This window comes from Anastrepha obliqua, chromosome 5 (assembly GCF_027943255.1).
Source record: "Anastrepha obliqua isolate idAnaObli1 chromosome 5, idAnaObli1_1.0, whole genome shotgun sequence".
Taxonomy (NCBI): domain Eukaryota; kingdom Metazoa; phylum Arthropoda; class Insecta; order Diptera; family Tephritidae; genus Anastrepha; species Anastrepha obliqua.
The window spans coordinates 64,225,217-64,247,322 of NC_072896.1; the positions used below are offsets into that span (position 1 = coordinate 64,225,217).

The 22,106-nt window shown below is 36.2% G+C and overlaps 1 protein-coding gene across 1 annotated transcript in view; it reads right to left on the bottom strand.

The window, feature by feature from the left end:
- Positions 1-574: 574 nt before the first annotated feature.
- Positions 575-22,106, bottom strand: part of LOC129247726 (zwei Ig domain protein zig-8) — a 68,238-nt gene continuing 46,706 nt past the window's right edge. The window contains exons 4-6 of the mRNA XM_054886997.1: positions 7,724-7,964; positions 7,078-7,175; positions 575-1,228 (exon numbers count right to left, since the gene is read on the bottom strand). Of these exons, the coding sequence (XP_054742972.1) occupies positions 891-1,228; positions 7,078-7,175; positions 7,724-7,964 (677 nt within the window). The 3' untranslated portion in view covers positions 575-890. The remainder of the gene's footprint in view (positions 1,229-7,077; positions 7,176-7,723; positions 7,965-22,106) is intronic.

Genomic DNA, 22,106 nt, shown 5'->3' on the forward strand with positions numbered 1-22,106 from the left:
CACAAATGGAGGGACCTACAGTTCTAAGCCGACTCCGAACGGCAGATATTTTTATGAGGAGCTTTTTCATGGCAGAAATACACTCGGAGGTTTGCCATTGCCTGCCGAGGGGCGACCACTATTAGAAAAATGTTTTTCCTAATTTTGGTGTTTCATCGAGATTCGAACCGACGTTCTCTCTGTGAATTGCGAATGGTAGTCACGCACCAACCCATTCGGCTACGGTGATAGTTATAGTAAATCATGCTTTTTTTCAGCCGAGCTCCACACCCTTTGGATAAAGTTGGTGACGGAGAAACACTAGTCTGAATTGTCTTCACCGGTTTCCTTGCGAGCCGATGGCCAGCAGATTTATACTCAGCTAGATTATATTAGCCACAGCCCATTGCAAAAGCGAAGTATTCGCAAAGGTAAATTTAATACGCGAGTGGTGAAGTGATTTCGATCTCAAGATAGCACCAGAGTAAAATAAACTAAAAACCTAAAACTAAAGTTAAAGTTAAAGAAAATTTATGAAATTATAATCTACGGAACAAAGCTTAAAAAAATATATTCTTTTGTTTGTATTTACAATGGGGTTTCGCTTAAAAGGTATGTTATTATACTTAGGTATCATACCATAAAAATAAATATCCTAAAAATATTAGTTCGGGCAGTGCATTTATGGCGTAAGCTACTTATGTACAAAGTTTAAATTTTCGAAAGTATCTAAGCAGACAGGTATAAGCTTTGAAAAAATTTACATATGTATCTGTATTACATTTAAAAGAATTCGATTATTTAAGTCAAGCACACATCTGACGTCTGTATGTATGAATATACTATATTAAAATTTATATGGATAGCATTTTTTGGTAACTAAACTTTTCCTTAAATAATTACATGAAATTTTATCTTTTCTCATAACTAAATATTTTATGGAACGAACATGTACGCACGTAAATTTGTTCACCTTTTGCGAGACCCCACGTGTCATATAGCAAATAAAAGTAAATATTTAGCGCTGAATTAGATTCGCCTTTCATATGCTTGAATTTTGGCGTGTCTACTGATTTGAGCAGTGGTTGAGTCTTATTGAATTGCTGCGGCCGTTGATGATGTTGCGGTGAATGTAGTGAACAAAGCGAGGATAACCACCTCACTGAGAGTCCTACTAGGCAGAGGAGAATAACACAGTAGCTTTGTAAATGTGAAGCTGCACTTTTTTGCATGGCCGCTGGATTTTCATCTGAAATATATTTAAACAAAAATTTGATAAAAGATATATATAAACTTTTTAATAATTCAGTGAAGTAATGAAATGACTTTGTTAATTTGCATATAAAGGAATATAGATAATGAAAAGCAGGAGCCGGTGTCCTCATAACATTGAATAAAATACAACTGATATTCCTCTGACAGAGGTAATATTGGAAACCACTGAAAGGATTTGGATGCGATTTTTCATAATGTGATTAGTTGATATTTGTAGAAGAATAATACCCAAGCCGTTTTGAGTTTTTTCAAGAAAGCGTGAGGCACAGTTATAATGTGTATTAGCTGCTCTTCTACAATATAATGTTTAAAGCAAGCAAAAATATTTGAAATGATAAAGATCCTTACATCTCTACACGATCAAAGCACCAACCATGGCTATACATGCCAATTATATACATACATAAATACCTATACATTGAACTCAAATTTTTAAGCAGGTGGCAACCCTCTTCAGAAGTTTGTATATTTGTGCAGCGGATACTCCGTCAAGTCTATGAAAGCTACTGAATAATACCAGAACTTTGTAAATATATTGATTTATATTGAAATTGAAATTGAAGTGTAAAACTCGTAAAGAAGATGCCAGGCAAATGAACGAAAGCCGTTCAGGCGAGGAAGGAGAAGTTGACGGCAAAGAAATGTGGTTTGAACTAGAAGAAGTTAAAACCTATAATCAGATATAAAAAAATGGTATCGTCTGATATCACATACCTATAATAAAGAAGTTTTAGTCCTTTGTTTAGAATATAAGGATGAATAAGATTTCCTGCATTTAAGACCGGGTTCATCCATTTGTACAAAATTGGTCTAAGCTCGATGTAAGAGAGTGGTGGTTTTTGCACACCTAGGCATTTAATTTTTTCTCCCCGTTTAGATTAGTGTATTTTCTTTCGAGCTGAGCCGACTGCTTTTGCGTTTCGACTGAGAGCTTGGCGACTTTAAGAATCTGTGGAAAAACCATCGCTGACTGCAAAAAAATTTTTTTTTCTTTCCCCTTTATTTTGTACATCTGTCCATTGACATTAGGTATGTTGTTTAATTAGTTGGCCACGATTTACATACATCGCTTAATGACCGGTGCCAAAAGCGATAAAAATTAAAATAAAACAAATAATAATCAATTAAATAATATAGTATGCAATACAAGTTTCATTTTACATAATTACAATTGTACAGCAATATAACAGCAATTTAACTACTTTTACATATTTATTGTTTTCTAGCATTCATTAAGTCGCTTGGTCGAGTTCTCTTTCGACGTCTTTTCGTGTTTTTTGCCTCTTTCAAGAATTTTGTTGACTTCTGCATTATTGGGTTTGTGTATTTTTTCAAAGTGCTTTGTTGTTTCTTTGATTTCTTCGTCTACTGTTGCTATATTAAACGTCCTGTGGATGTCATCATTTTTCGTGTACCTGTCAGACATAGTCAAAAAACGAAAAATTTTTGATTGTTGTCGTTTAATTTTTACTACATGAGACATCTTAGCCGTTCCCACACCTGTAGTCCATATAGCCAGATTGGTTTAATCATAATTTTGTACACTAACAGCTTGTTCTGGATAGTAAGTCTGGATTTTGTGCTGACTGACCAATCAAGTTGTCGAAGTTTTTGTTTTATTTGTTTGACCTTTTGCTTTATATGGTAACTCCAATTTAGTTTGGAGTCCAAGTGAATTCCCAGATATTTAGTAGTTGATTCTATTGTAATTGCTTTATCATTTATTTTAATTGGAACTGCGGTAAATTTTGATTTGTTAGTAAATATAACCTGTACGGTTTTGTCTTCTTTTTTAGGCACCAATTATCGAACCATTCCTTAACTGCGTTTGTGTATCGCTGCAGTTTTCAGTAGCGATAGTTAAGCTTTTGTCCGATGCCAATAGTATTTTATTGTCTGCGAACGTATCAATTGATGAATTAGTTTCATCAGGAGATGGTACGTTTACGGTGAAAAAAACATATATAGGTATAGTAGTGGTCGCTTCCTTGCGAAACTCCAGCTGTTATTTGATGAATATCTGAACATTGATTGTCATATTTAATATAGACACTTCAGTCGGTTAGGTAGCTTTTTATGATGAGGTAGTTGTCAAAACGTATCATTATTTTTATTTGCATAAAATTAGGACAATATTACCACTCGACTATTATTTAATTATCAAGAGCTACCTTACCGACCGATGCTTCTACATTAAATACAATGACAAATACTCACATATACATCCAATAACAGCAGGAGTTCCTCAAGGCAGCGTTCTAGGACCACTGTTATATGTCTTATTCACCTCTGACATACCACTACCAGACGAAACTAATTCTACTATAGCAACATTCGCAGACGACACAATTTTATTGTCATCTGACAAAAACCTCTCAACCGCAACAACAAAATTACAGATGTACACCAACAATGTAAAGAAGTGGTTTGACAAATGGAGTTTAAAAGTAAACGAGGACAAATCTGTACAAGTAATATTTACGACAAGAACAGAGATTGCTGCTATGCCGATTAAGCTCAACAATAAAAATATACAAATAGGAACATCTGCAAAATATCTTGGAATCCATCTGGACTCAAAACTAAATTGGAACAACAATCAAAAATCTTACGTATAATAACTATGTCCGACAGATACACAAAAAATGATGACATCCATACTACGTTCAATATACCATTAATCGACGAAGAAATAAAAGCGATATCAACAAGGTATTTTAACGAAATAAACCAGCACAAAAATAGAGAAGTCAATACACTCTCACAACTTGAAAGAATAACTTTACGACGTCTGAAGAGAAACCGACCAATTGACCTATTAAATTAAATATTAATTCTCGTATACTAAAATAACTGTATATATAAAATGTAATTCTTTTCCTAAAATGTAATAGCTGTATTTGTCTTGGCATTGGCCATGATGAAATATATTTAATAATTTTCCTAACTAATTGTCAAAAAATATACTAGATGTCAGTATGACAGATGTATGATTAATGTAGGAATAATAAAAAAAAAAAAAAATTTATTTTATCAAAACGACTGCAAAAATGGATTTAAAATATCGCCGATCTTTTACCGCGATGACTGAAATATTGTAAATAAATGCGAATACGAATAAAATAAATAAATACGTAAAGTATAAGGTTGTCAAAAAAGTCTTGCGGTATTTCCGGAAGCTTGTCTTTGCAAGCGCGTAGTTCTAGTTGTATTCGTCGCATCGGTTCACGCTAGAGCTTTTTGGAAAGCTCTTTTCACGTGCTAACACGTGTTTGATTAATTGTTGTTTGCTTTTAGTCGTTCGTGAGTTATAGCGTCGCAAACATGGAGCAAAATAAAGAGAAAATACGGCATATTTTACAGTACTACTACGATAAAAGCAAAAATGCATCTCATGCTGCCAATAAAATTTGTGCAGTTTATGGACCCGACACAGTTTCCATTTCCACCGCACAACGATGGTTTCAACGTTTTCGTTCTGGGGCAGAGGTGATCGAAGATCCGTCACGGTCCGGAAGGCCTGTCGTCAAAAATTGCGATAAAATCGCTGAATTGATCGAAAGAGACCGGCATAGTAGCAGCCGTAGCTTCGGCCAAGAGCTGGGCATGAGTCATCAAATCGTTATAAACCATTTGAAGAAGCTTGGATTCAAAAAGAAGCTCGATGTATGGGTGCCACACGACTTGACGCAAAACAACATTTTTGACCATATGGATGCATGCGAATCGCTTCTGAATCGCAACAAAATCGACCCGTTTTTGAAGCGGATGGTGACTGGCGATGAAAAGTGGGTCACTTACGACAACGTGAAGCGCAAACGGTCGTGGTCGAAAAGCGGTGAAGCTGCCCAGACGGTGGCCAAGCCTGGATTGACGGCCAGGAAGGTTTTTCTGTGTGTTTGGTGGGATTGGCAGGAAATCATCCACTATGAGCTGCTCCCCTATGGCCAAACGCTCAATTCGGACCTGTACTGCCAACAACTGGACCGCTTGAATGCAGCACTCATGCAGAAGAGGTTATCTTTGATCAACAGAGGCCGAATTGTCCTCCATCAGGACAACGCCAGGCCACACACATCTTTGGGGACGCGCCAGAAGCTCCGGGAGCTCGGATGGGAGGTTCTTTTGCATCCACCGTATAGTCCGGATCTCGCACCAAGTGATTACCACCTATTTCTGTTCATGGCGAACGAGCTTGGTAGTCGGAAGTTGTCCACAAGAGAGTCCTGTGAAAATTGGCTCTCTGAGTTTTTTGACAATAGGGAAGCGAGCTTCTATAAGAGGGGCATTATGAAGTTGGCATCTCGTTGGGAACTTGTCATCGAACAAAACGGCGCATATTTGACTTAAATCGCATTATTATAACCAATTTTATGAACAATTGAAAATTCAATAAAAATACCGCAAGACTTTTTTGACAACCTTATATAAATATTAAATCTTTACTGACTTTCAATTGCCGGGACATTCATGCCAAATTGGGCGTTCCCCGGAATAACTTCTGCATATGTCATATAAGAGTATATAGGTACAACACCTTCTCTAGCACTGCATATCCCAATCCTGACGAAGGGCTCAAAAGCAGATCCAAATTTATTATATAATGGAACTAACGAAATTGATTGTTCTCGCTGGGGTTGCCATCCAACCTAATCTCACTTAACCCATTCACGTACTTCTATGTCATAAGACCAAGTTTTCTCACAATTAATATTAGAACTTACCCCTAAGCGGGTAGGGGGAAAAAATACATCAGCGATAAAGAATGCCTGACAATCACCAGTGACTAGTGTCTGATTCTGGCTCTGGACACAAGCTTCCATAAGGGCACGTGTCAACCCTCGCGTGGCCTCCCTGTACTTGCATAGATAACCACGGGAATTACTTTAAAGACAACTGTACATCATGCAGAGGTAGCGGTTTGAAGCGGCGACCCAAAAACACGAAAATGGAAAATAAACCACAACAACTACAACAAAAACAGATAAAGAAAACGCCGATGAGAGAAGCGTGTTCAAAAGGAGCAGAAGAGTACTACGATCTCCGGTGCTGAGTTCGCCTCAACCATCAAAAAATACAAAGGAGACATCCAGGAGAGGCTTAGAAAAACGATAGTAGAAACCCAAACCGAAACACCAAAACAGTCAACACAGCCCGCCACTCCTACACATACTGGACTACTGCCATACTATTACAGTTCTCCAAAACAGGAGTACATACACAAAATGAGAGCAGCCGAAGAAAAATCACTTACGAAATACAAAAACTTGATAAATAAAATGAAGCTTGCACTACTAAATCAGAAGAACGTCTGCATGGACAGCATGATGAGGATAGTGTACAGGAACTGGAAGAATTGTTCGACGTAATTGGCAGCTACCGTCGAAATTGGATGAATAATGCCGCAAACAGTGTGACTAAAGCTATACGAGTTACCATTGTGGCCACACCTAGCACATACCAGGCGAAACGACTGGCCACAAACCACATGTCAAGAAGGAATGCGAAAGCGGTTCCAGAGTGGGTGCCGGCTCCAAACGAGGCGGAGTTTTTTAGTCCCCGGACATACCATTGCTACGACGACACCTTTGCATTAGGCATTTTAAACCCCCTCAACCGCAAAAAAAAAAACAAAATAAGCGACGTTTGGAAATTATAAAAATTACTACCGCCATTCACAGGGGGCTTCTCACGTTAAAAGTGCTTACTCTAATAACGCCAATTATCCTTCTGGGTAATATAATCTTATTTTTATAGGCTGAATAAAAATAATAACTATGAAAATATATAAAATTACTTTTTATTTTTATCAAATATATTTACCGTTTATGACATTCACCATCACACTGGCTGCTTCAGCAGTGGTCGGCATGCAGGTGTAGTTGCCCGAATCACTAAGTTGTGCGTTCGCTATACGCAGCCTATAATTATCGAAATGGATACACAGATTTATTAAAGAGCTACCGAAAGTAAATAAATCATTCATATAGAATTCTCAATAAAGCTGCAATTTCAATTAACAATTAACAAAAAACCAGAAAACCAGAAAACAAAAACACTTTCAATTTGTACTAAATAATTACATCGCCTTTGCCACCATAAAAGCATTCCATGCGGTCGGAATCCACATTTATATTTTTCCGGCATCTCTTTGTCATAGTTTAGTCACGCGGCTTAAATGCCACATCAATTCAACTCCATTGATCAAAGTATTGTGTTTCGCATTCTCGCTACACATCACACACACCCAAACATACAGAAGTGCATATGTGTACTCGCATATGAATCAATACATGGACTGGATGAGCTCAACAGAGCGTTTATATGTATTTTTTTTACACATGACTCCATTACGTTTTCCTAACAGCGACAGAAGCAATAAAACTCAAAAATACCTCATTTCACGGTTTCACTAACTCATCGCTATCGTCTAGTCCCAAGCCAAAACTGAAGCGAATTTTTCACTCACCGGCTTTCCAGCTTTACACCCAGCTTCGATTCCATTGATATGCGCTGCATATCGATGGCGGCCTCATTGGGATGGGACACGAAAGGCGTCAGCATGTAGTTGGCTCTGTACCAGTAGATAGGACCGATATCCGGCGCCGATAACGGTTGTTTCACATGACAGGTGAGCGTAATGGCACTGCCCACTTTCACATAAAGAGCAGGAGGGCCGGTAATGAACGCTTTGGCATCCGGCGGTGTCACTGCAACGAAAAATAATAGTAATCAAAGCATGGGGGAAAATTTTAGTATAATGTATATCGCTTTGAAAAAAAAGGTTCAAAGGGGAGGATAGAGGGGTGTATCCCCATCTTAAATCTGAGAACCGCACCCTCCGGAGCCTTATAGTTTTTAAGTAATTTATTTAGCGAAAAGTTGATGTTGCGATACACCTGAAATAAAAACGAAGTTCGTATGCAAAGATGATCAGTGGAGGATTGATTGTAAAACTGCAGTATTTTTTGCTGTAATTTAAAATTAAGAAATATTTTTGAAAATAAAAACATACAGCTCATCGAAACTTAAAAACAATGATGTTAAGCGTGTCACAAAAAATAATAAAGTAATTAAAAGCCAAAAATTACTGTTCATAAGTGTATTGTATTGCTTCGATCAGTTTTACAAACGGGTCCTCATGCCTTTTATAAACAGATTTTCTCCACAAAAATTCGATTATCATGTCTGCAAAACAAATAGGGTGGTCGTAGTTGTCTTTATTAAAATACTCGTTTCCTTTCAAAAAATAACCCTCATCAGTCCAACTCTGACTACGCAATACACAGTATTTTTGCGTAGAACTCCTTTCCGTGTTAAAACCATTGAACCCAAAATTAACACGTCATAAGCGTGAGTGTAGTAAGAAGGCACATAACCCCCATACCCATCATTAACACTAAACTGAAATACTTCATTTTTCTTCATATTTTTGTTTTCCTTTGCAGGCATCCGGCAACACCATACTGTTGTCATTCCAATCTTCTTCTTATTCGCGTTTAAAATTGGAAAGTGATTATATGGACAAATGCATTTGCATTTAATTTTAATGAAAATAATTCGAATATAAGTATAAAAATAAGTAAAAGCACGCGTATGAGTGTACATTTAGTGAATTTTAGTGAAGTATAAAAAATATATATGAAGTGTAATGTGCCAAATTATAGTGAAGCTCCCGAGGGCACTTTGAAGGCAAATAATTATGAAAGTATTATTTCCCGAATAATTTGGAATTATAAAGATTTCATTAATAAATACATTATACAGGGTGGGCCAAATAAGACCTACTAATGTTAAGCACAAATAACTTTTTTATTTTTTGACATATTTATTTTTCTCTTTTTGTAGATTATAATTGAATTGTTGGAAATTTATTATGGGAACAAACTGTAGATTGTAGGGCTCTGAAAATCCAAGGGCAACACACCAATATCAGTTGCACCCATCTAGATGTAATGTTTGGTGCGGTGTTATGGCCACGGTCCATATTTCTTCGAAAATGAGGATGAAACGCAGGAATCTGTTTCAGGAGCTTCTTACAGAACATTGATTGAAATCTTTTTGCGGTCAATGGTGGAGCACTATTCTAATTTGTGGTTTCAACAAGATGGAGCAACTGCGCATACTGTTAGCCAAACTATGGACCTACTGCGTGAAATTTTTGGCGAACGTCTGATTGCCAAAAATTGAGATTTCCCTTCGCCACCTCGTTCGCCAGATTTGACTGCGCCCGACTTCTTTTTATGGGTATATTTAAAAGACAAAGTGTATCTTAATAAACCAGAGACTATTAGACAGCTGAAGCAAAATATTCGAGACGAAATACTGAGCCATCAACCAGAAACATTATGTGGTGTAATGGAAAACGCGTTAAAAAGAGCCAATCTTTGTATCGAGAAAAATGGTGGAAATTTGTCTGATGTAATATTTCATACATAATTTCCATAAAATATATTCAATGTATAAAAACAATTAACCAAAATAAATGATTATTGCAAAAGTTATTTGTGTTTAACATTAGTAGGTGTTATTTGGCCCACCCTGTAGTTCGCCAAAAATTGCCCAATATATATTACTGCGAATCCCAGCCAGGCATGGATTTATTTTCAGTGATTCGGTAGTGATTCTTACTATTTATAATTTTATATAAATAAGTGTGAAAATTCTACAGTAATTTGTGAAGATATCAAATTTTTAAGACGTTACTTAGGGGGAAGCACGAATTTAATTTTATTTTTGCGTGTTTGCATACTTAAAAAGTAACACCACACACGTCCAATCAACAATTCAAATGTGAAATTCTTTATTACATTCTGTCCTTAGATTATGCTTAAAACCAAGATTAAAGAAATAGCGGAAATGGAAGAACAGTACGTGGAGAGTTAGAGAGAGTATATGTGAGTAAGGAGTTAGGTAAATAGAAATAAGAAGAACGGAAAGTATAACTGTAGAAATAGAGTCAATGATCGAAAGTAAATAGAAAAAGGTAAAGAAGATAGCGAAAGCGAGAAACAGTAATGTACATATATATTTGTATAGAAAATAACTTAATATTAACCTTAAATATAATTTACATTTACATATTTGTTCATTTATTTTCTGTTGAGTCCAACTTAGGGTTCGATTGAAATAAGTCCTTTGAGAAATATGTTTTCATTATAAACACTTTGATGTTTTTCAACTCTTGTTATTTATTATAATTTTCTGCGAAAATAAGTAGGCTTTGTTTGAAAAGAAATATTTATATATAGGGAATACTTTGTAAAATAAATTCAGAGAAAAATTGTAACTTTTCAATTGAAGCAGCAAATTGTATTATTGTTTTGAACAATTATTGGATAAAGGATTCTCCCCGCAACATTAAGGATACAGGACTCTGCCCACAACGGATTTATAGCCTCATACAAAATTTTTCCAGCATCAATTTCTTCCTGCAACCTTATTGGTTCTTCCTGTAACATTATTGGTTCTTCCTGTAACATTATTGATTCCCGCAACAGATTTGTAGCCGCATACAGGATTCTCCCCGCAACTTTTTATTACCGCAACATTATTTTCAATTATTTAAAAGTTCTAGTAACTTTTTAATAATAGTTTTCATTTATCAAATTTAATTTCAATTTTAATTTATTTGGTTTTATTTTGCTTGAGAAATTGGATTTCTTTAAATCTTGAAAATGTAGAGTATTTTTAAAGAATTAGAAAAACTTTAAAAGTTTAATGACATTAGTAAATTTATAATTTTAAATACTTGCAAATGTCAATTGAAGTCTTCTAGGGGCCTTGCTCTGCGCTTGTCCTTCCTCCTCGCTTTTGCGTGAACTAGAGTGAACTAATGCTGGAAATCAGATGAGAAATGCTAGTCACTAAAATCATAAAAATTGGATTGACAACAAACCTATTTTAGGTTTTCAGTTCAAAATAAAATTAAGAATTGTTCAGAAGTGTTTCATTATACTTTAGTATCGTTTCGGCAAGGATCAAAATGATTCATTAAAATCATACGGCATTTTACATGGTTTAAAAACAAAGAAGAAAAGGCTGTTTGATACTATAGATGGAGGGTGATATTACGATTAACTTTCACCAGAAATCGGGCTAAAAATCGGTCATCTGGTAGTTTAATTTAAAATTTTATTCCTAGTACTCTTCTTCGGTAGTTGGTGCTGTTAAAGTCTCAGATATGCCCTTAGAAAAAGAGAATATTTATGTGTTGTATTTGTTGTTATCATAAATAGCCGTAGAAGATATTTTTTTTGCAGTGCCGTTCGTGGAACGTCGTGTAGTGAACTCTGACGTGTATGTTACGTCCAGAAGGGTTTGGTGTGAATCCTTTTTAATTTGTTGCAATTATTCGTTGAGAATGATTGCCTGCGCTTTCACTGAAAATGTTGAACTCTAACCGGGTAAAAGTGAAACTTTTTCTGCTCTCTATTTAGCATGACTTAAACTTAATTTTCCATTGCTGTTTTTTTCTTTTAAGGCTAGCTTTGTATCCCTTGCATCATTTTGCAGTACTAAACTAAATTAGAAAATACCCAAGCGACTAGTCAACACGCAAGGAAGTACAAACTATATTTTAAATTATTTCTTACTCACATCCCCACATACGCACCTACACATACGAACTTATTAGAGAACAACGCCAACCGCCAGCAAACACCAAAACAACCAAGACGGAATCTCTACTAGAATTATACCGACTCGAAAAGCCTCTTTTCAATACGAGTAAGTGCCGTTAACACACAAACGAACAATCACACGTTTGAGGAGCAAAACAGAGGCAATGACAAGGGCCATTAGTCATGCCAACATAAAACCGAACAATAACTGCATAAACCTTTACCTCATGGCAAAGTTACCGGGATCCCAAATGATTCACAAATAATGTAATCACAGCTGTTCAAGGCGATTCCTTCCAAAAATGCAAAGGTCGGTCATAAAAATGGACAAAAACGCAATGTAATTAAACAATAAGGAAGTAATGAAAAAAGCAATTTAAAAGCACACAAATATAAAAGCAAGTAGTGTTTCTGATAAAAAAACGAATAAAAATTTGAATAATGATCCCAAAATGCACACACCAAGTAAGTAAAGAGATACTAGGCAAATCCAGATCAAAAACAAAATCTATTGCTTATGCGAGAGACTGGGCTAATGATTATCAACTGCAAGCAAAAAAAGCGTATGCGTAATGCACTCAAGCCATATTACAAACATTGCAGACAAGCTTACAATTCTACTGTAAGAAATGCCTAGCTTGAGTAGAAAAATGTGCCTTTCAAGAGAAAAAAAATGTTTCATTTAGTGTTGATACAAAACTGTTGTATAATATTTTGCTGTAGGTGCGTATGTAAATAGCAGGGGTGTAGAGAAATGACAACTTTAAAGCATCACTGCTGCGAAAACGTAGACTAAATCAACCATAAATGGAGAAATAAGCAGTAAAAAGCGTAAAAGGAACATAAATTAATCCAATGTGAGTGCTCGAATACCTCAATATGTCATATGTATATGTATGTATACATTCACGCACACACTTCGAGGATAGGAAAATATGTATGTGCGGAATCTATTAAGAAAGCAGTTGAACATGTAAAAGGGACAGGAAAGAAATATACGGTAACAGTTACCGAGAAGAATGATCTCTAAATATAAAACTCTGCTAAGGAAAAAAACTGTGCTAATATACAAGGTGCATACGGTAGTTGAGGGCATGCATATATGAGGCTATAACTTCCTAGTACCATTATTTATCTTTTTGTACTTTTACAGATAAGACATGAGAGACTACAACTGAAGGGCATGTAGTCGCACCGATTTTGCAATCTCTAATTTTTTAAGTGCGGCCGCTCATTCGTTCACAAGATTTGCCGTGAATCGGGAGCATCACCCGGTGATGTAGAATCTGTTGCAAAACGCAAAAACACAAAGAACGTTGTGACACTATGCGATCTACAGAATTCATTAAAAAAATACATGCGATCATTGACAAGGGCCCTTCAAAATTGATGAGGGTCCTTGCGAAGGAAATTGTGGCCGCTTATATCCCTAGACCTTAATCAACATCAATAAGTATCCTCATAACACGATTTCTTCTATGAAGGTTGCTATTAATACCGTTATGGTAAATATGAATAAAGAACATTTGATTCGGGCATACAAACGTTTTGTTAGCCAGATCGAAGATATTATCGCAGTTAACGTTTTATTAAACGATTTTATAGATACGAGTATATAATAAGGTAATATCGTCTAAAAATTCGTGAAGTTTCATTAAATTTTGTTCAAAAGCTAATTAGTTTTTCTCTCAAGATGTCGACAAATACCGATGGGAATTTTGTTAGCAAAATAAGACCTATTTCCAATTATCAACTAACTATTACAATCTTAGTATTACGAACTTCTTTATGAGCTATGTGGTAAAATTATTTCGGACTCATTATGAAGAATATTTTAATGTTTCTTTCGCAAATGTTAAAACATTTATATACATATAGTATATGTTTTTCTCAAAATAATAAAACGTCAATTCATAATCACAGAAGCTTATTGCTGCTGAACAGATCTCACGAAATAAAGCCGGGATGCATAAGTAAGCTAAAACGAACGAAGTTACGGCGGAATGGCAAAGCATTGAAGCAAGTTGCGCTATGTCTGTATCACCGCAAAGTTTTAAGATAAAGCATTTACATCCATTCAGCAAATTTACTTGATCTTTGTTGCCTGCTCTATGTCTAAAACATTGGAAAGCTCTTAGACTTTCAAATTTCTATCAGCTGCGATACCCACCGTCGCCCGCTTTGCTCTTCTTTCCTCCTCCGCTTTTTTACCAAGTTTAGAAAAGGCAGAAGTAGAACCATGGATACTGAAGTGAATCATATCAATATCTTTGCATACGCCAGTAATTATACGTTGAACATGTTACAAGCCTTCCATATCCTTTATATAATTTTCTAATCTCTCTGTATAATATGGCACATATGCTAATCAGTTCAAAACAACCTTAAACTGTGATTGGGTGAAAATGTAGTTTGCTTAATTTACAAAAATAGTTCTTGCAAAACGTTTGGAATGATCCCTTATTCCGATTCATTTCGATTTGTAAAGAACTGATAATTTGCTGATACCGTAATAATTAATTAAGTCAAGAACTTAAAAAAAATTCTTCTTTTGTTTATTTTATGATAATTAGATGATCTTCTTGTTAACATTTCGTCATATCCTGTGCACATCCACTTAGGTACATACATACAACTTATTGAATTTTTTACGTGGCAAACACTTTGAGCACAAATAAAAGGACATAGTTAACGCTGATGGGCACGTGTCATGGCAGTGTTAGAAGCACTATGCAAAGCTCTTCGACTATCACTTATACTCATATGCCCTTTGACTTGAATGTCTGTACACCTAAATGCGTTTTTAGTCAAGTACTCTTTTTTCAAACACTTTTTGTACCACTTGTCTGACTTTAACGATGACGACTAGTATAACATACTATAGCCAACAGACTATGTAGATGTGCATAAACTCGTACTCATCAGGAGTCAGCAACTCAAACACTCAAAAACTGTTGTTTATTTCTTTTTGCACTTTATGCTCATCGTTCATCAACTCACATCAACACTACGATAATAGATATATGTAAAACACAGTTTCGAGCCTCTATAAATGTAGCAGTATGTACTTGAAACACGTGAGGCTGGTGAGGTCTTCGTGCGTGTGAGAGTTTGGAGGCGTGGCTTGCATACATACATAGGTGAAGTAATTTGAGCATACGAGTATGTGGCGTCTAAAGATAGACATAAATGTTAGAAGTGTCGTAGCACCTGAGCTAGCTATAACTGCAGAAAGCCTTTGATACGCATACTTTGTTTATGTGCATGTTGGAGTATGTATGTACTAGCGTTTTTGTTTTTGTATTGACAGAATATTTTATAGATAGTTTGTACATGTGCAAGGAGCGTAATTCAAATCATTGCCCACTCTCTAGAAAAGTGTACGTAAATGAACAAACGAACTGTGCATATTTACATCTGTTCAATTCTATTCGACACTACAAGTACTTCACAGATCGGGTATGTCATATAAAACTAATTTTTATACACCAATTCCGAGCAACTGGCATGGAATTGGCTGGATATTTGGTTTATGTTTCTCTATAATGTGACGCTTAAATTAGCGCGAGTTAGTGAATTGTGACAAGAGAACAAGTTGAAGAAGCAGGGAGTTGAAAAATTAGCATAAACGCCTGTGTGAGAAAAAAATTTGTTTTCAATGTTCGCACAAAAAACATTTTGCCAAATTAGTTTTAAATTTATCAGACTGTTAAAACTCAAAATAGCAAGGTTTCGTATTGAAATTGTTACTTAAAATTTTAACACCCTTATTAATTTTGTGTTCGATACAAATCAAAAATTTTCCATCTCCTACAAAACAAGTGAAAGAAGACATACCAGCTGAGTTTGTTTACATATTTTTGTATTGTCCAAAAAAATTACTAAAATTAACTCAGGTTTTTTGTTGATCAATTTTCCATTTTATCATTTCTGACTATATACTGCAAATTTCAAACCGGAACAGAAACAAAAATATACAAAATACCTGATTCCACAAGAAGTGAATTTGTTTGTTTACAAAAAGTTCAGCTATATGCTTGCAGGTCATATGTTTTCTAAATGCATAATTTTTGTTGGCTAAAATTTCTACAGCACAAATTAAGCGTCTCTCTTGCATCTAACAGTCACGGAGCTCTTTCAATTTTTGAGCGATGGTTAATTTTTTTGGCATTAACGAACTACTTGCAAAAATTATAAATAAACATTACAACTTTCGTGTTATCGAACACGACTATTTATTCGGTGAAACCGATGACTGCTTAAATTTGGGTGGCCAAAAATAATTTAGTTTTAGCTGTTAGGGACCGGAATTGGTTTACCTTCAAACTACTTCTGGTATTACAACTCTGGTATTACAACTCCCTCGAAAATGTGAGCACCAAAATGTTTAATGCCATATAAATCTTTATGCGCTGGACTGGCAGCTACCAACAACTTTTCGTTATTTAGTTTAGTGCTCAGAACAATTGAAAACTGCCTAAATAGATGAAGCTAAAATCATAAATAAAGATAACCAAACCGATGGCTTTTAACTTAAATCATTTACTGTATTCCTGTACAGGAAACCATTCCACTTAATGCACTTGGATACAATTATTGTTAGATTCAAATGCATTATTGTAATGGCTCTTTTATCCAGTGGCGGACTAAGGGCAGGGCAGAGAGGGCGGTACGGCCGGGCCTCTGGTCTTGGGGGCTTCCAAATGGCTGCAAATTCCCTTGATTAAATCGCAATTAAAGCGTTTTATACATTAACGTTTTTGACGGGACTCCCGCCAAAGTCATATACCATATACCATATTTAACTTCGTCTTGGTTTTACTCATGTTTAAACGAAACTAAATATTTAAGGAAATGGATGCTATATTCACCATCATCATGTCGGTTATTTGAATCTGAGGGAGACAAAAGTGTTAATAAATTTGTCTCTGGTTTTTGTCAATGGTGGAAATTAAATCCAAATCCAAAATCCATCGCAATTTTCTAGAATTGGTACAACTGTAATCAAAATATGCTCCAGTATTGAAAGAGCATTGCCTTAATCTTGAAGCTACCGCTGGTGGGTCAAAACGAGCTCCAAGTTATTTGTCAAAAGGTAGATATTCAAAATAAATTTATTCAATGTTTGGGTGCACATGTAAAGCGACCAATTATTGCAAATATAAAAAAATCCAAGTATTAGGGAATCCTTTCTGATAGCACTCCTGATGAAAGTAAAACAGACCAAATGAGCCAAATCATTAGATACGTTCATATAGAGAATGGCATCGTGGAGATACGAGAATCTTTCTTCGGTTTCATTTTGATGTCTGGAAAAGTGCTGCGGAAATGTCGAAAGATATTCAGGAACAGCTAGAAAAAGATGGACTTGATATGTTGTTGTGCAGGGTTCAAGGTCATGATAATGCAACATCAATGTCAGGTATTCACGGAGGTGTGCAAGGGAAAATCCGGGAAGTCAATCCAAAGGCGCTTTTCAATCCTTGTTCGAATCATTCTTTGAATCCTTACTGAGTCCACGCATTTTCATGCGTTCTTTCTAGTGTCACGTGTTTTGGAGCAGTAGAGAAATGATATTAATTTTTTTCGGCATCTACGAAGAGATGGGAGTTGCTTAATGAGAAAACAGAAAAAAATTAAAAGGTTTATCTGATACCCATTGTAGCGCACATTACGAGTCAGTAAAAGTAGTCAAAGAAAACGTAGAGGCAATAGTCAATGTTCTCGAAAATTTACAAGGTCCTTCACAAGCAAATTTAGATACAAGATCAGAAGCAAGCTTGCTACTGCCGGCTATTTGCGATTTTACCTTTTTAACCTATGTACAATTTTGGCTCTCTATACTGGAAGAAGTTGATTTGGCTCAAAAATATTTACAGTACCTAAAATATTTATTTAAATGATTGAACGAAGCGCGATTGTAGAAAATGCTGTAATTTTTGGCACTAAAAAATGCAATGATATGAATATAAACCTCGAGAGACAAGGAAGAAAGATGGTAAAAAAACTATGGTGGGTGAATTAGCTCGTAATGCTGAATTATCGATTCAAGATGAAATACGGCGGTCAATGTTTGAATGCATAGACCGATTTATACAGGGATTGTCGCAACGATACAAGGCTATCAAACAAATTAGCAGTATTTTCCAAATAATTGAAACAAAGGTCATGATGGAAGCTTCAGATGACTCTCTGGCTGTAGCACTGGATAAGAAATTTACAATTAATTCGACAAAGAGCAGGTTTTACAAGAAATAAAAAGATACCGCAGGCACATCCGTGCTACCGATACGAGTGCGCACGTCGCATCTAGATGGACCGCCCAAGAAGTCCTACAATTCATAATAACATGGGACTTTACTGAATACTTGCATTTGCATTTCAAATGCATCATGCCAGCTAAGTTTTTCTAAATAGAAACCAATTAAAAATTACCTTCGATCTACAATGAATCAAGAGCGACTCGTCAATCTGTCTGTGCTCTCGATTAAAAGAAAAGTTTCAAAAGAAATTGATTTCACTGCAGTTATTCAAAAGTTATTTTACTGAACACGAAAACATAAAATTTAATATAAGTATGTATAAGGTTCATGTTACCTACATAATATTATATATGTATATGTACATATCTCTTACGTCTTCATTTTTACATTCTTACATACTTGCATATCATATATATATAATATATGTAAAAATATATTATTTCTTAATTCTATTGCATGTTTTTTGAAAAATTATACTTACTTATTTTATTATTCCATTGTTTATTAAAGTCTAGTTCAAGCTCGAACGGCAATAATAAAATCTGAATCAAATAAACATACTTATGTAAAAATACTTAGGCAGACATATTTGAAATTAATCAAAATCTTTTTGCACTAAGAAGGGCCTCATTCAATTATGCCGCCCTGGGCCTCTGACTAGGTTAGTCCGCCACTGCTTTTATCAATAACTATTAGAGGACACTCGCTCATGCTTGAATGCATTCATATGACAAAATGTAATTCTATGTATGTATATCGTTCATATATATGCAAATACATACGCATAGATACTACGTGGTACTTATTTATGTGCATACTGGCAATGTATGGGCCAAGCAATTCATGCCGCTTATTTAGTCCAACTCCAACGAAGCTCAATCATTTTTGTTTTATAGCAAAAAATATAGCAATAAGAGAATATACATACATAGGTTTCGGCATATGCAAAGTGCATGCGCATACATACACACATACACAACATGGATTTCATGCGATTACTATTACATGCCATATCAAAATCCATATGCAATACTCTGTAAACAGCACTCAAAGCCCAACTGAGAGTTCAACTCATTACACAGCTTGCTTCCTTTTCTCTTTTTAGCACTCAGTTTTTATTGCCTCATTGCCCATTGACTTTGACCAATTAACGGTAATAGCGATAAAGTGGCATACTAAATACATATATTTAGACTTTATAAGTAAGTGGGCAGGTTAACCACTTCTATATTGGCTTTAATATTTATTGGAAATATTTGCTTGTACGGGTACTCGTGCTGCACGTCGTCCTTCCAAATAGTTTGAATCAATTTCATGTACGAGGTTTGCTCAAAATACTCGTATAAGGTGAATTTTAAAATTTCGCGGGCTGCGTAGCATGTTTAGTTTGTTTGTGAGAGGCATAAATAAGACAAGTGTTTTGCGTGTTCGGCGATTTTCTGCTATGGACTCTTGGCTCTCCTGGGGACTCTTCCATTGGGACGATTGGGCTTTGGTTTCGATGTCCTAACCATATACCCATGATTCGTCATCAGTTATGACCCTTTTAAGTAAATCTGGAACATCGTTGACGTCATTCAATAATTCCTGAGCGATGCTCATGCGCCATTGTGTTTGGTCGAAGGTCAGCAATTCTGGAATGAACTTCGCTGCCACACGCAGCGAAATTTCCAAAAAGATTGCATGACACGAACCAGCGATATGCCGACATTCTCAGCAACTTCTCTAATTGTGATTCGACGATTCTCTATAACAATTTTCTTAACTTTCTCAACATTTTCATCGGTTGTTTATGTGCTGAGGTGGCCAAAGCGAGCGGCGTCATTCACATCTTCTCGACCTTCTGTGAAAAGCTTATACCACTTCTAAACATTTTTTGACTCAGAGTGCTCTTACCGTATATCACTCTCAACATTTTAAGAGTTTTTGAGCACTTAGTTCCCTTTTTCCATTTCCTTCGATAGCAGAAAATCGCCGAACACGCAATTTATTTATTTTTGCCTCTCACAAACAAACCAAACATACTACATATATTGCTAAAACCGTGAATATATCTTCGAGACGAGTGTACCATCATTGCCCGCGAAATTTGAAAACTCACCTTATTTTTCAAAAATTATGGATACTATAGATTTTCATATCCATTTTACATAGTAAATGAATGTCATGACGCCTTCAAACTTCTGGTAAAGAAAACCAAGTTTTGATGTGTGAAGTACCTGGCCACCGCGTGATGTTAGGAAACGAGATCGCCAACTAGCGGGCAAGTAGAAGTTAATCCCTTCTAACTACGTGGTAGGAACTATTTTCTGGTATTAATTGGTATCCGTTTAAGAGAATAATACATGTGGGGATGTATTATATATACAGTCCTGTGTATGCTAGATTTAATAAGGGCTTCGTGCAAGCAGCATATTTTGGACACTCTTTACAGGATTGGCGGGTTGAAAGTTACAATATACTGAAACAGAGTTCCGACTGTGTTTGGATTATGAGAGGCTTAAAAATACTTTATTTCAATGCTTGGTCTTGGATGGAACTTTGTTAATATTTTTTAATAAAACTATAACCGTTCCTATAGTAAACAACTTGGCTACAAGGACATCCCAACTCGTATTAGGTAGTCTGAAGGTGCCTTGGATATTGGCGATTAGGTGCATGAGTCTCCATTTCTGCGATGCCCAAATAGCTTACCTTATAGACCAATTAAAAATTGATATGTAGGTATTAAAATTATAGGATTAAGTTTCGCTGGTATAACTCAATTTTTACTATCATTTACACGGACGAGCGGGAGGTTTAGCGAATATATAAGGTTGTCAAAAAAGTCTTGCGGTATTTTGATTGAATTTTCAATTGTTCATAAAATTGGTTATAATAATGCGATTTAAGTCAAATATGCGCCGTTTTGTTCGATGATGAGTTCCCAACGAGATGCCAACTTCATAATGCCCCTCTTATAGAAGCTCGCTTCCCTATTGTCAAAAAACTTGGAGAGCCAATTTTCACATGACTCTCTTGTGGACAACTTCCGACTACCAAGCTCGTTCGCCATGGACAGAAATAGATGGTAATCCCTTCGTGCGAGATCTGGACTATACGGTGGATGCAAAAGAACCTCCCATTCGAGCTCCCGGAGCTTCTGGCGCGTCACCAAAGATGTGTGTGGCCAGGCGTTGTCCTGATGGAAGACAATTCGGCCTCTGTTGATCAAAGATGGCCTCTTCTGCATGAGTGCTGCATTCAAGCGGTCCAGTTGTTGGCAGTACAGGTCCGAATTGAGCGTTTGGCCATAGGGGAGCAGCTCATAGTGGATAATTCCCTGCCAATCCCACCAAACACACAGAAGAACCTTCCTGGCCGTCAATCCAGGCTTGGCCACCGTCTGGGCAGCTTCACCGCTTTTCGACCACGACAGTTTGCGCCTCACGTTGTCGTAAGTGACCCACTTTTCATCGCCAGTCACCATCCGCTTCAAAAACGGGTCGATTTTGTTGCGATTCAGATACGGGCAAAAATGTTTTTTTGCGTCAAGTCGTGTGGCACCCATACATCGAGCTTCTTTTTGAATCCAAGCTTCTTCAAATGGTTTATAACGGTTTGATAACTCATGCCCAGCTCTTGGCCGATGCTACGGCTGCTACTATGCCGGTCTCTTTCGATCAATTCAGCGATTTTATCGCAATTTTTGACGACAGGCCTTCCGGACCGTGGCGCATCTTCGATCACCTCTGCACCAGAACGAAAACGTTGAAAACATCGTTGTGCGGTGGAAATGGAAACTGTATCGGGTCCATAAACTGCACAAATTTTATTGGCAGCATGAGATGCGTTTTTGCCTTTATCGTAGTAGTACTGTAAAATATGCCGTATTTTCTCTTTATTTTGCTCCATGATTGCGACGCTATAACTCACGAACGACTAAAAGCAAACAACAATTAATCAAACACGTGTAAGCACGTGAAAA